General features: G+C 42.6%; 1 protein-coding gene across 8 annotated transcripts in view; it reads right to left on the reverse strand.

Moving 5' to 3' along the window:
• OSBPL2 (oxysterol binding protein like 2) overlaps nucleotides 1–15,588 on the reverse strand; it is a 50,142-nt gene that overhangs the window by 19,830 nt on the left and 14,724 nt on the right. For 6 of the 8 annotated variants that reach the window (XM_084645463.1, XM_084645462.1, XM_084645468.1 and 3 more), the window contains 3 exons: nucleotides 10,718–10,881; nucleotides 3,991–4,138; nucleotides 860–935 (listed from right to left, as the gene is read on the reverse strand). In XM_084645463.1, coding sequence (XP_084501589.1) covers nucleotides 860–935; nucleotides 3,991–4,138; nucleotides 10,718–10,754 — 261 coding nt within the window. In that variant the 5' untranslated portion in view covers nucleotides 10,755–10,881. Of the gene's footprint in view, nucleotides 1–859; nucleotides 936–3,990; nucleotides 4,139–6,896; nucleotides 6,979–10,717; nucleotides 10,882–15,588 lie in introns of all 8 variants that reach the window. The other 2 variants (XM_084645466.1, XM_084645467.1) reach the window with 2 other exon arrangements.

Below are 15,588 nucleotides of genomic sequence, written 5' to 3' on the forward strand. Positions count from 1 at the left end.
TAAAGAAAATGTTAGTGACTGACCATTAAGATTGGAGACCAAGTGTCCTTCACGTTGGTATCTACTGCTAATGAGAGTTCTTTAATTCTTGGTGTCATGAATAATCAAGTGACCTAATTCAGATCATGCCCACTAGCCTGAGTTTACACCATGAACTCTCTCAATAGAGAAACAGGGCATAGGATAGATTACAAATTCCCTTATTCCATCATTCAGCTGAAAGTGAAATTTCCTGGTGTATCACATCCCTTTAAGCTATGTGAAAGCCAAAATAAAGCCCCAAATTATATTTTCACAACTACGTAATTTTATATTCTTCAACCCACGTTTGAAGAATGTAAGTTTGAAGAAGTCTTTTAGGGCATTACTTGTAAAATGGTAAGAAATTATCAGTTCGACATACGCAACTACTGGGTCAAATAATGAAAATAATTCTTTAATCAATCTATTCAAGCCAGTATGAATAGCTCTGACAAAATGTCAAATACTATATTATTCAGAAACTGTGTTCATCAATCCTCAGTTTACTAAAGGACCCTAAGATTAAAAGTTAGAAGTTAAAAAGAGTTCTGAAATAAGTTGTTAACACCATCTTACTTTACAGAGAATTATAAATTTGTAATTTATGCCGCTTACTTTTGGCATTTCTCAGCTTGAGCAATAAAACTAGTCAATTTCACTTTTGTCTACCATCACTTTCAAGTTCTTCAGCACCAGCAGAATACTCCATTGTCTGGGTGCCTTTGGTTTTGCATTTTTGTACTTCCAAACTTAATCTTCCTCCCTTTAAGATAAACATTTTGCTAAGAACGCTGGGGAATCAAAGCTGGGTCTCCTCTGACTGCAGAGAGTGACTTACCAGTCCAATGCATTTTTTTAATATACTCCACACACTGAAATCACTCCTAGAAAACATTGGTGCAGGTAACGATGTTCTGTAGGGGGAAAAGGCCATTAGAATAATTAACAAAGACCCTGTATATAGCAAATTTTTCATCTACAGATCTCAAAGCATCTTACAAAGGAAGGTAAGCCTCATCTTGCAGAAGATGCAAGGGAGGCAGCAAGGTGTAGTGACTTACCAAAGGTCACAAAGTGACTGAGCTGGGAGTAGAAATCAGGTATCCTGCCTTGCAGCACATTGAACTATTCAGTGGACTAAATAACCTCCTTAGCTAGTATATTGAATTTGTAGCATGTATACACATGCAAACAGAATCCTCCTTTCAAACACAAAGGACAGACTGTGTTCCCTTAAAGTTCCTCCCCTTAAATCAGGATGATCCAGGCAGAAGAGAAAGGGAAGGGATGAGACCCAATGATAATGCGTTCAGTTACCAGGTCAATGAACATGATACAAATACCAGGAAGCTATGCCCTGATTAAAATAATAAATTAGATTCCATCTTTCACTGGCCAGGTCATCCCCACCCCCTTCCATAGAAAAGACCTGCAGGATATCTCAGAGAGTCTCCATGAAGATCCCCAGATCCTTCATATTGTCCTGCAGCCCCCCCATATAATCCCCAGAGATCAACAGGATGCCCCACAACTCCGCAATGGTTAAGTTCCGGACTCACCTCCCCAAACCCTGGCAACACAACTCCACTATCAGAGACACCTCAAGATCACAGCAACCTCCACATCAGGAGAGAATCTGCGAAAGCACTACGATCTAGGACTGTAGCATATTTTCTAGGTATTCCTGACTGGGCCAGCTAAAAGGTAACATACATCCTCCCTAGCCCACACAGCTGCCACCCCCTTGCCCAGAACGGATCCTGAAGTGGGGAGCGACCGGGGGGAGGGGGGTGGGGTGAGGATGGAATGATGCTGCAGGCATATCTGACCTGACTTCCAGAAAGAAGCATACATGGCTCAAACATGGACCTTGGGAAGGGGACAATCAAAGCCAGTATTATATGGGCTGAAGTGTACTCTGAAAAAGCTCTGGAGTCTGCCAATTTTTATTCTCTTTTAAGGGATGATGAGTAAGAGGGACGCACACTGAGGATCCAGTCTGCCTAATGGAAAGGCTATTGTACCAGCTGGTTACATTCAGGCAAGGTGCTCTGTGAAATGCTGCACTTGAGCCAAGAAGTTAAGCTTTCGAAAGGCAGCTATTTAACATGATCAAAGGACTTCCTTCTCCTTCCTTAACCACCTCCTGCAGGATGGGGAATGCAAATGTTTGCCAATACCTATTGTGTCTATTTATTTTCAGAAGGCTACTTGGGGCAAATAGGAATGGGAAGTGGTCCAGGATAATCAATTTGAACACAGGAGAGCAAACTTGTTTCCAGAGCCATGAGAGAAAAGGGAGATCTCTCTCTGGACAAAAAAGGAAGGGGGGGACCAGGAAATGGTCAGAGATGGGACTGGTTTCAAGAATTGCAAGACTTTCTTTTCTCTGTAACTCAGCTAAGGGGTACCCCTACCTTATTGGGCTTTGCAAGGTATTCAGATGAGGTATGTTATACAGACAGTTTATTTTGTTTTATTAAATTTAAAGACTGACTTATGGATAATTTCACACAGACCACCCCAAAGATACCTATCAGCACTTCTACACAGAGGTTCTGATAACTAAGGCCTGGTCTACACTGAGAAATCGATCTAAGTTACACAACTTTAGCTACTTGAATAACGTAGCTGAAGTCGGCATACTTAGATCTACTCACCACGGCATCTTCATTGCGTTGAGTCGACTGCTGATGCTCTCTCATCGACTCCACCTGCACCTCTCACTCCGGTGGAGTACAGGAGTCGAAGGGAGAGTGCTCGGGCGTCGATTTACCCTGCCTACACTAGACCCGATACATCGACCCCCGCTGGATCAATCGCTGCCCACCAATCCCGCGGGTAGTATAGACAAGCCCTTAGTGCCTAACATTCCACTCAGTCTTGAGCAACAGGCATGGCCAGAGGTGTCCTCTTCCACTGAAGTGTGTTGCAAAGGGCTGGAGGTCAGATGCACGCAAGGGGAGAAAACCAAAGATGCCAAGAGTTGGCAGGGGTGCAGGTGACAGTTTCTCTGGGAGAGTTCTCAACAACAGCAGACACTGTGATTAGCATCTGTCAGAGATACTGTATGGCAAAGTCCTACAATATCCTTGAAAAACCTTACTGTATTAAATTCATATATTACTGTGGGCTTGGATTGTATGTAACTTCTCTAGGTGGGAGATGTGACAGATGTGAGACCTGGGAGTTGAAAAGTCTATACTGAAGATGTGCCAGACAAGTATGGACTTTTGGAACAATAAGGGTTAAATGGATTTCTTGGGGAATCCCTAGGGAGAAGTTAATGCAAAGTCCCTAACTCTGGTGATGCAAAAAGCCAGCTTTTTGAAACTATATACTAAGGAAAGAGCCATTGTCTGCTGATTACCTATTACAGAAGGCCAAGATCAAAGACTGGAGCTGTATAAAGCAGCAGCTGACCTATCCAATCTGAGTTCTTGTTCTGGATCTAAGACGGATATGAACTTGTAACAATGGGAAAACCCAGCTGTGGGTTTTGAAGAACTAACCTATCAGGCCCTATGTTGGACTTGGGGGTGACCTCTGGTAAGTTTTTTAGCATGCTTGTAGGAATTTTTGTTTTTTTAGGTTTTCTCTGTAATGCTTAAAAATAGAAGTGCTTGCTTAGAAGGAGCTGAGTGGTAACTTGTAAGTGCAGGCAAAACACTGGTCATAGCCTTCACAGAGAAAGAAACACGCAGGCATAGGCCTGTTTAGGCAGTCTGGCTTACTGGGGATATCACAGTGTAAGGCAGGGAGCTGGACAGCCTTAAAATCCCCAGTGAGAAGGGAGTGAGATGCAGGTCTCCGCACAAGCGAGGTGACAGCTGGGAGCCAGGAACCTTTAAGTGGGTGCCCTAAAGCAACCACATAAGGGGAAAATACAGGTACAGTTACCCTGAAATTGTGACTGCATCTACTGGATAGGTTTCCTTTACTGGTTAGCATGCACGCGGACATGCCTACCTGTGTTTCTTAATTCCATTCTCTTGGAGCTGCCTCTCTCCATTATGTCTTCCAGTCCTATTGCTTTGGGGTGGATCCAGATCAAGCATTTCTGCAACTTTATGATTGGTTTCTGAAAAGTCTCCTGAAGAATTGTCAGAATCGAAGCCTGTATACAACAAGTACAAGTCAGTAACTTTCTCAAGAACTTTATGACTCTACATACAGTACCTGCTTACACTGCACACCTGTTAGTAATATCCTAGCAGTACATACACTTACCTTAAAAATGGAGACATACACAATGCAGTTTACTATGAAATATCACTGAGTCCAGAACCTTGGTTATATGACCTAGTTTCCAAGAGCACATAGAGCCAAGTGTGACTTTAGTATAGCGCCCCTTCAACCAATTTTTTCATCCTACCAAACATGTGACATTAATTTGTAATACTGTGAATTGCTCAATAGCGTCTAATCTGATTAAGTCTACCGTCTTCCCTACTTCAGAGCTGAAATTTAAATGCAATTATAATAATTTTGTTCAACTACATGATCCATTGATCCACACTCTACAAACATAAGTCAGATAAAAACACCCAAAATGGAACTCCTGAATTTGTATGACAGCCTGTTCGACAGGAAGTTTGCCAGCAGAAATGCTTCACTTATCAAGACTTTTACTTCCTTCAACTCACTAACCGATATTTAGGGGATCAGTATTAACAGAACCTCTCACACGAGCCAAATGCTTTCAAGATTAAAGCATCTGTCTTTTTCAGTGACTAGAAAAGCACACTTAACTGATCAAGTGCCCTTCACCAGTTAGGGCCACCAGAACAGGAGCTCACTGGGGATGAAAACAAATCATGAAAACTAGAACCCATGCATCACCCTGTCTCCTTTCACCTGCCATGCTGTCTAGGATATAAAACCTGCATGGAGGAGTCAGCCAGAGACAGAATTTGGCAGGAGCAGCTGCAGAAGCAGCGCACTGATGCCAGAGTGCTTTCTGCAGGTTTCCCCCTTGGCCCACTCTCCCCTATGCCGAATGGCTATTCATTCCTAGCCTCTCTCATGTTCCCCTCCCACATTTGTCTCTTTTAGGTAATCATCTCCTAACACAATTCCACCCACAAAATTTAAAACAACAACAACAACAAGGGAACTAATATGACATTGGCAAGTTTCACTCTGCTTGCATGAAAAAGTCTCATTAACTTTAGATCAGGTTTTTGGAGTAAGAATCAGGTTCTGATGAGAGTAATTCAGCTTTTAACTTGATCTGAGTTTAGTCCAACATTAAAGGGTTTTAATACTAATAAACTATGGGAGAGCTATTATTTTGATATTATTAAAGCAGAAATTGTATTTTTAGCTCCCAGGAAGTGCCTTTGTTCTATTAGTGCAATTCCTTTCAGAAAGCTATACAATTCTGAAACAAAAAATTACATTCCCAGCATGATAATTTTAAGCAATCTCAGAAGAAGAGGGAAGTATTAGTGGTGTGATATTATTTTAAAATTAGCATAAGGCACAGAGGATGAGGTCACTCATTAATCCCTTCTGCTACACCCCAAACTCCCAGGTGTGCAATTATGTAATGACAAACACATCCCAATGGGATTTAACACTTAACTGGGAACAATAACAGACGTAACACATAGATGATTAAAATAAACACTACTTTGAAACACCTGTCTCAAACACATGCTTATCATTAACCAATCCACAGTAAAAGGGACATTCATTTAGAATAAAAAAAGTGTAGTTAAATCTCATGGAATACTATCATTCTTACCAGCTACTTCCAATGGAGTTAAACATGCCTTTAAAAAAAAACAACCTGAAAGTTCCATAAAAGGCTGAGTCAGTCGACAAGGGCATGATTCTCAGACAAGCATCTCACTGTGGAATTATAACCCTTTGATTGTGCCTAGAACCTTGCAATTTCTTTGAGGGAATAATTATTTCAGAATAACTGAAAAAGTGTCCCAGTGTCTACATACCAGTCATTCTGTTTCACCTCAGTAAATGAGTCACTCATGCTGTTCTCATACGTCAACATGTATTTAGTTCAGATGGAAAGGGTGATTACACACAGAACAAAACATAATTTCATCCGGTCATCATCAATGACTATACAATTCCAAAACAAATATATTCAAATTTTGAGGACAGGCAAAAAACCTTCAACCCCAACTCCGGTAGAACTTATCTTAAATACATCAGAAATAGGCAAATCTGCTCTGTCAGAGTTTATTTTCACTGAATTTTATCTACATTTTAAAATAGGAAGCACACATAGGTAATCACTAAATATGGCAACAACTCCACGTGCTCACTCTAAGCCAGTTCTCAGAGCTGTTAAGCTTATCTACTGCCAAGTCAGCTGAGAAAGTTTTAAAATTGTTAGTTGGCCAAATTTTGTCTCTGCATGTAATTCTGAATTTTAAAAAGGGAGAAGACGACTCTGTAGGACTGCTTAGAAAAGCTAAAAGAAGTGGCTTTTAAAAAAAATCCAGAACATGTTACTGAGAGGGTGATGATCACACTGGAGTGGGACTTTTTGAAAGAATACAGTCTTCTAGGAAATCTCTTTCTTCTTTGGACATCACTAATTAACGCCTCCAAAATATAGAGGCATTCACCAGATAAACATTAGTTACAGGACAGTCACACTGTAGTAAAAAGGTGTGAGGTATAAACCAGGTGTGGGGTTTTGGAGGCGGGGAAAATAATAAGATTGTGAAGGCAGCAATGGCAAAGGATCAACTTAATCCTCTAACACAACTCCCAAACTGTACGTTTTAAAGGTGAACCAAAATGCTTTTAAAAAAGTGTAGATCCAAAATCATTCAAACAACATACATTTAGACGTGGTCATAAATTAATCCATTTCAAGAGTTTAAAGAAAAATGACTTACCAGTAATTCTGTTTTTCATAGTTTTCTTCTTCCCCATCCTGCAAAGGAAAATCAGCCCATTCAAACGATGTTATACCTCTACCTACCAGGAAGCAAGGAGGCAAAGTATTCCATGAGTCAGAGTACATACGACACAAGACCTCCCCTTTTATCAGTCATCAGCTTCCTAAGCTTAAACTCCAGGTACTAGTCACTAGACAGGAAGAAAATCAAATTCATGATGTAACCTATCAAGAGCCTTCAGACCTGGAGAGGGCTGGTGGGAGAGAACCCGAATGGTAAACCATGATAAATACAATTTATGGTAATTGTATTTAGTCAGAGGTCACCACTCCCCCATCCTTTGAAAATAAACCAGTTTTGGTTTGGTTTTGTTTTTTGTTTTGTTTTGTTTTTAACAACAGACTGCAGTTATATTGAGCCACTTTCAACAGAAGGCAGGGCTTACCTTTCACAAGACAATTTGAAGGCAAAATCAGAAGCAGAAAGTGCTGATGAGTCAGATCCAGATGGTAAAAACAAACAATCATGAATTAACCAGCAACTGAACAGCTGATGCTTCAGTCTCTCCCGCCCCCAAAGAGAAATGACCTAAGTTGAACAAAAATTAATAGTAAGAGGGGAAGAGCAACCTGCTCAGGTACATGCCAGGTTGAGAGGTTAGTACTTGCATGACAGCTGAAGGAGATTTCATGGTATTCAGGGTTAACCTTTGGAACAAAGGTAAGAGGACATCAACAAGACCATTCTTTTTGGCAAAGATGGAATCACTGCAGCAACTAGCCAGGAACTCTCCTCTTTCTGTGGCAGTTCTTCCACTCAACACATCTGATCCATTCACCTGAAGTCTGGCAGAACTGATGAAGGAAACAGAGTCTCACCACATCAGATCCAGATGGCACAGAAGTCTTTAATGAGTCCAAGACAAGCTTGACAGAGCCAAGCAGTGCAGTAACCTGGGCAAGAAGTGAGCGATCAAAGTAACCTGTTCCCTGACCTGCATAATTTTCCTGAAGAATCTCTGGGGTTGCTTTAGTTTGCACGAGCAGGAGTGTAAATTCTAATGCGCACCAGTGTGTTGTGCACTAACTTTCCTACGTACATCCTACTGGTAAGCATAAAAGTTCCCTAATGTAGTCCCTGAATGCAAGGAAACTAGTCGCCACCCAGAAACACAAGATAGAAGATTTGTGCCTCAAGTAACAAGCTCTGGGTTCCTTGATGCTTGCTCACATGTGCAATAACCATTCACTTAGTGAGGATGAATCAGGACACAGGTGCCACGAAGAGGAATTCTCAAAATATGCAAGGACAAGTGAGCAACACGCAGTTCTATCACACAGGTCCTTGGTGAAGTGTCTGTTCCACACTGAAAAAGCCTAGACAGAGAAGTAGATTCCCCACCCCAGCAGATTGGCATCCATTCTTGCACAGAACAAGTGTCCACAGGGGAGAGAGTCGGATACAAGCACAGGCAGGATGTCACAGTAACCACTGCTTCCTGTGAGTTTGGAACTATAAGGAGGACAGACAACATAACTTGGGCTATTGAGGAACTCAAGTGTATCCTGGTCCTCACAGACAGCACAGTGGTCTACAAGATGGGCATCTGTACGCTTGAAGGTCACATCTGCCCTTTCAGTGGAAAGATCAGTAGAGAAAGAGAGCATATCCATGGAAAGAGCAAACTGCTGGTTCTGCTAAGAGCATCCAGCTTTGATTCAAGATTTGGGGGCCTCAGGTCCTACAGAATCCAGAAGTGATTATTTTGAACTCCTCTCAGACTGGACACTCCACAGAATGATCAAGATCCAGAGTCTGACCATGCACTCCTTGGAATATAGATCTAAATCAGTGACACGTGGACCAACCAAGAACGTAGATAGGTTGGCTAGAATCAGGACCCACCAGAACCTAGAGAGGCCCAACAAGAGAAGTCTGTGGCAGGTGCATACTCTGCAGGGCTGGGAGCAGCAAAAAGAAGAGCAAAAACAACAAGGTGAGGTAGACAACTGCAGAAAGACCTCAGGGTCTGTTCCAAACACTGGTGAGACACCAGCACACCAGCAGGTGGGTCTAAATAGAAGTTCTGGGATTCACTCCAATGCGCTACAGCAGTGGTTCTCAACCTATTTACCATTGTGGGTCACATATGTAGATCTTGATGTGTTATGGGGACCACATCCACCCAATATATATACAATCTGTATGGTCCCGAGGATGTCACTTGGGCCACAGCTCTGTGCTGATTGGGCCGCAAATGGCCTGCAGGCTGAGAACCACTGCTCTACAGGGTTTGGACAGGTAGCCCAGACTAGCAAGCTGGAAGGTTGCCCTTAGAGGGCAGCAGGCTACAAACCACATGGCTAGATAGGAGAGAGGATAGCAAGGGGAGGACAGTCTCTACTGGTAAGATAAGACAGTGGAGGAGGTGGAGCAGGAAAACCTACCACAGAAAGTCAACACTGAATGTGGCTCCCCATCTAAACCATGCCAGAAGTCTAAGGACAGGGAACTTACACCAGAACAGTGTGCTGGAGGGAACGACAGCAGCCAGTAGGAGAAGAGGTCTGGGAGCAGCAAAACCCACATTAGGAAAAGTGATGCAGCCCCAGCTCCCTGAATCAAGAGAGGCCAACTTTGAAAGCACTATGATTCAAAGTCCACACAAAAAAGTAGTTGGATTTGGAATGGGGTCTCATCCCTTTAAAGGACCTAGGCCTGGCCTTCGCTTAAAAATTAGATTGACCTAGCTATATCACTCAGGGCTGTGAAAAGTTTCATGACCTGTACAATGCAGTTGGGTCGACCTAATTCCTGGTGCAGACATGGCTAGGTCAACAGAAAAATTATTCCGTTGATTTAGCTACCATTCCTCAGAGAGATGGATTAACTACATAGATGGAAAAACCCTTTTGACTGATGTAGGCAGCATCTACACCACAGCTGTGTTGCTGTATTGTAGACATATCCTAAGACCTGGAGCTTCCTTTGCCGAGACTTTTTCCTTTTCCTCCCTCCCATCATCTTTCTTTTTGCATAAGAATAAGATAAGCACAGGGTTCGAGGGGTTCTCAGGTCCAATACATGACTCCACACTTCCAGCAAGGAGGGAGCAAATCACCTGAGTCAGCCAGCTTCTAATATTTCCCATTCCTAACATTTGAAAAACCATTCAGGAAGTAGGAGGTTAATAACTTGGGATCTTTAAAAGTTTTTTTTAAACATAAATTTATTTTTGAAAAGCATTTCAGTTCACCTTTAAAACCATGTAAGGCTATTACAAGCAACCAGTGTTCCTCATTAGTTCAAAGGAAAGTACTGTGACAATACTCAGGTCTCAAGAGGTTTATGTTTGCTTTTCTGAGGGCAACACAGGACAGCAAAGATTTTGGCTCCTTACATAGAAGCATTGTTTTATATTAATGAATTTCTAACTAGAAAATACTTTCCACTTCAAACACCACGGAGAAAGTTCTCGACTGAAGTTAAAACAACACTCAGCAATTATGTAACAGTTTTCATTTTCAAAATGCTTTACAAACATTAAGCCTCACCAATCTAGTGAGTTTATCCCCATTTTAAAGATCATGAAGCTGAGGCAGAGGGGCTAAACGATTTATTCAAGGCTATAGGGAAAACCAGCATTAAGGAGTTCCTAGCCCAGGCTCAAACCAGCAATAAAAGTATTCCCTTTTCTTCAAAAGGTTTTCATCACAGATTGTAATAATGGTGCTTGATTTCCTAACAGATTTTACATTCTGGCTCACCACAAGCACATACAAACTGTAATTTTATTTTGCAGTTTGGCTTTTACTCACCCGTAACGGCATCAAAGAACTCCTCTTCACTATTCATCCTTCAGTATGAAATCTTTGAACCGCCAACTTGGCTTCCTCTAATGCATCATTTTGCTGGATTTAAAGATTAAACATTTTTGTGGAATGGAATCTTCCCTCATAAATACCAAGTCACTTTAGGTGATCTATTTGAGAAGATGGGGGGGACAGAATATTAGTGCTTTCACGTTGCTTATTTTGGGGGAAAAAACCTTTAAAAACCCATATCCTCCAGTTTCCCCATCCCTGACAAGTGAAAAGCTAGGCACTTGAATCCTTATGTTTATATCCACTGGCATTTACTAACACTATTGGTGGGAGGGGGGCGAAGAGTTAATTAATATAAATTCAAAATAGGTTTCTTTAATAAAAAAATAAATTCTGAAGATGGGTAATACAGCATCATCTACTACTGTAAGGAATGGCAGAACTATTTATCCACACTATCATTTTCTCTATATTTATACCATATACTGCCCACTGGCTTTAATTTTTAAAGCTCTTGGGGATTACAGTCTATACTGGAGACTTTATACTAAAAAAAATAATTGTGAAACACTATTTTTGAATTTACTTATATTTAAAATGAGGCTAACAGCAAAGGTAGCTCTCATACAGCAGATGGAAGCCAGGGCAGTCAAGTAGCAGCAAATGGAGAAAGTGTTTGGTAGAGGAAAACTTGCCTTTTTAGAGGGCAAAACAGATTACCAGCACATTTACTACCCAGGATCAACTCTGTATGGAGCCAGGGAGGGAAAGTGACTATCAACTGTCAACCCCGAATGTCACCTCTGCAGAAAAGCATGGCACCACGTAGCTATTTTTATTCTGGGGACCTGGAAAGTCATTTGCAGTGCAGTCACTCAGTTGTGTCAGCCACTGCCAGACTCAACTCTTGCACCAACCGGCTGCAAGTCAAGATAAAGCCAGCTGGTGGTTTTGTTTTTGGCAAGAGTGAATTAGGAAGAGAGATAGTGCAGCTTTCTCACATACAGTGCAGCTAAATGCACTGTAAACAAGCCTCAGGTGCATGAAATCCACCAGGTAAGCTTGATGCACAGGCTAGATTTGATTTATTTCAGTTGCTTGGCATTTATGTATCCAAAACATTTACACTTGGCTCAGTTTCAATTTAGCCAAAGCAGAAAAATCAGATACTTAGTACTATATGCAGTTTTCATAATACTGAAGGCTTAAAGATTCAATAATTAATCAACCATGCACTAAGTTAATACATTACATTAGCATTGAACAACAACAACATAATACAAGTAAGACAGAACTAGAAGTCCTGACTATTCACAGTCACTAAAGATCCCACTTCACCTGCAAGAGGAACAGTTTTCTGGGGGGAAACTAACTCTGGTACTTCTACGTGGATTAACGAAAACCACTGCCATTCTAGCCTTGACCTGTAATGCCTTGGGATAGCTCTGTTTTTCTCATCCAGTTTAGCTTCTTGCTGAAGTGACTCCAGCTGTATTTCAAACCCCTTTAATTTTTCCTCCAGAACAAAAACCACGCGACTCCCGATACAAATGAAACCTTCCTGCTCTTCATTCAGACAGAGGAACTTCCACAGTGGAACATTTCAGTTCGTTTAGTACCATTCTATAGCCCACTTAAGTTATTACTTCAAGGCAGGCAGCTAAGTCACAATCGGTCAAGTACATCTACACAGCCAATGGCTGCCCACGATAGCAAGCCTCCGAGCCCACGTCCACAGACGCAGGCTTGCACTACCATGCTGAACACAGGTGTGTATACAGCACTTTTCAGTTATGGCTCAGGCTGGAGCACAGACTGTGACACCCACCCCTAGGCTTCAGAACCTGAACGGCAAGATTGACAGCACTATTTTTAGAGCCCTAGACAAGACCGGCCATGCAAGTCTATTGACCTGGGCTTGGAGGCTCAATGCTGCGGGTTGCGTAGGCATGCCCTCAAAGACCAGGAACTTAAGTCTCTCCCTCCCAGAACTTCCTCAGAATTCCCCTTCTTTTTGCTGAGTTATTTGCCTTGGTATTGGTCTCAGCACCACCCCTTGTTTATAATCATTGCTCAGAGCCTCCGCTCAGAGCCTCCACTCAGCCCTTAAGAGTAACACACCTATAGCAACAGTTCTTATTTACAGTCCCTCACCCCTAAGTCTAGAATTATTTGCCGCTGCTGCTCTTGATATGTTGCTACATTCCTGTAGACCAGTGGTTCCCAAACTTGTTCCGCCGCTTGTGCAGGGGAAGCCCCTGGCGGGCTGGGCCAGTTTGTTTACCTGCCGCGTCCACAGGTTCGGCCGATCGCGGCTCCCAGTGGCCGCGGTTCGCTGCTCCAGGCCAATGGGAGCAGCTGGAAGCGGCGCGGGCCGAGGGACTTACTGGCCGCCACTGGGAGCCGCGATCAGCCAAACCTGCAGACGTGGCAGGGGCTTTCCCCGCACAAGCGGCGGAACAAATTTGGGAACCACTGCTGTAGACAAACTCAGTTGGCTAATGTTTCCTTCCTTTTTTCATGTGCGCTACTCAGAATCTGTGCAGTTATAGACTTTATACCTGATTCAGCTCCACTAGTTATCAATTGCTCACAGCTGCCAGCTTGCTCACCTGCCTCACACACTTTTCAAACAAACAAAGACACCCCACCCCCAGCAACTGTTCCCACTTTCAGTGTGGTAGAGGTGCAAGAAGGTACATGGAGGAACAAGACAGCTAGAAATATTAACATAAAAAAAATCATTAATAAGTGCTCTGCCCTAGAGGAGGGGACAAATGAGTAGCAGGCTAGCATAAGCCAAATATGGGCATTTGTCCCTGATCCCATTCAGGATTACTTTCTAATGTAACTTCATGGGTCAAGATGAAGAACCAGTTCCGCTATTTTTGGCCCAGCTAATGAAAACAGGATCGTATGCTCCCCCTCCTGAGCCCATGGCAGAGCTACCACCATTTCAGGAATACCCTGGCCATAATTCACTACCAGCAGAAGCAAGATGGGAAGCAGTTGCACAAACAGTGCCACACAGTTCAGGGCAACTGCACCTGAATTTCCCCTCTATGGTCCAGCAAAGGCACTCACTCCAGGCTCCCAGCTTCTCAGCCCACAGCTCTCTTGGGTGGAGACCCGCATCTCTCTCCCCCCTCTGAGCAGGGTATTTCTAGGCAACATAGTTCCCCGACTATACTGTGATAGTCTCAGCGAAAGATCGTCTGCCTAAAAGCAGGCCTTGCTTCATTTCTCTCCTCAAAGATGGTACACATTATTACAGCCACAGTCACAAATTACCACACAGTTCTTTCTAAGGAAGAACTGTGTGGTAAGATAAAAACATTACAAAGAAAATATATTAAAAACAATAAAAGAACCTACATGCATGCTAATAAGCTTAACAGAGATCACTCCCCTACTCCAACAAGGGCTTTGGTTCATGATTAGTCCTTCAAACTCCACACAGGGTTTTCTCCTGTGGTCAAGTTCAAGCAAGTTCACCACTGCTTCAGCTCAGAACCTGAGATTAAAAAAAAAAATCTAGGCATGTTTAGTCTTGAGACAAGACCACCAAGGGGGGACATGCTAACAGTTTACACAGAAATTAAGGACTGTTATAAAAAGGAAGTGATTAGTTGGTCTCCATGTCCACTGAAGGCAGGACAATAAATTATGGTTTTAATCTGCAGCAAGAGAGATTTAGGGTCCATATTAGGAAAAACTTCCTAATATAAGGGAGTTAAGATCTGGAATAGGCTTCCAAGGAAGAAAGGGATGAGGAATCCCCGTCACTGGCCAACGTGTTTTTAAAAACCTCCAAACACCTAACAGGGGAGGTCTAGATTTCCTTGGTCCTGGCAGAACACAAAGGGCTTAACTTGATGACTTTGAGGTCCCTTCCAGGCCCATATTTCTAAGATTTGCATTTTGAATGCAATGAATGCCTAAAAATACAAGATTTAACTTAATTCAATAAAGTTTGTCCAGCATGTTGTAGGATATTGTCACATCTGTCACAGCCAGGTGTCAACGTATTTACCATTGTCATCTAACCCTTAGACAACCCAACTGAAAACATGCCTTGAGTCCACTAATGAAACACACAACCACATTGCATCAAGGCAGCCTGCAACACAGGAGTTTTTCTGAACTGTTCAACACCGACTGTTGACATAGTCATATCTGCAAGTAACAACTTCTGCCATCTCCAGCTGGCTAGAATGCCCTTGTGAATGACCCACCACCTGTCCTCTGTGAAACATGCCTTTGTTGCTTCGCACCTAGACTGCAGCAATGTAGGCCACTTGAACTTGAAAGCATCTGCCTTGAATTACAACTGGTTGAAAGAAGAAAAGGAGTACTTGTGGCACCTTAGAGACTAACAAATTTATTTGAACATAAGCTTTTGTGAGCTATAGCTCACTTCAACTGGTTGAGAAAGCCTAGGCTCTAGGACCCGCCCACCCCTCAGGGTCCTAGAGCCTGAGCTGCAGCCCAAAAGTGGAAGTCTACACAGTAATGAAACAGCCCCACAGCCCGAACCCAGCAAGCCCGTCAGCTGGCATGGGCCCACTGCAGGTTTTTCTTTGCTGTGTAGTCATACCCAACCAATCACCCTAAGGGTTCCTTTGGTTTTTCTGAGGGTAAGGGGATGCGCTAAGAGAGAATATATTTCTTTGCTGTAAACCTAGCAATCTGTTATTTAGTGTGGTTTACACTGAATAATCTTTCTCTGTAGCTGAATATATAGTGTTTGCAGAAGATATATCTCATAGACCACGGGTCGGCAACCTTTCAGAAGTGGTGTGCCGAGACTTCATTTATTCACTCAGAATTTAAGGTTTCGCGTGCCAGTAATACATTTTAACGTT

The sequence above is a fragment of the Lepidochelys olivacea genome (genome assembly GCF_965140295.1).
Source record: "Lepidochelys olivacea isolate rLepOli2 genome assembly, chromosome: 13".
In the NCBI taxonomy this organism is placed as follows: Eukaryota; Metazoa; Chordata; order Testudines; family Cheloniidae; genus Lepidochelys; species Lepidochelys olivacea.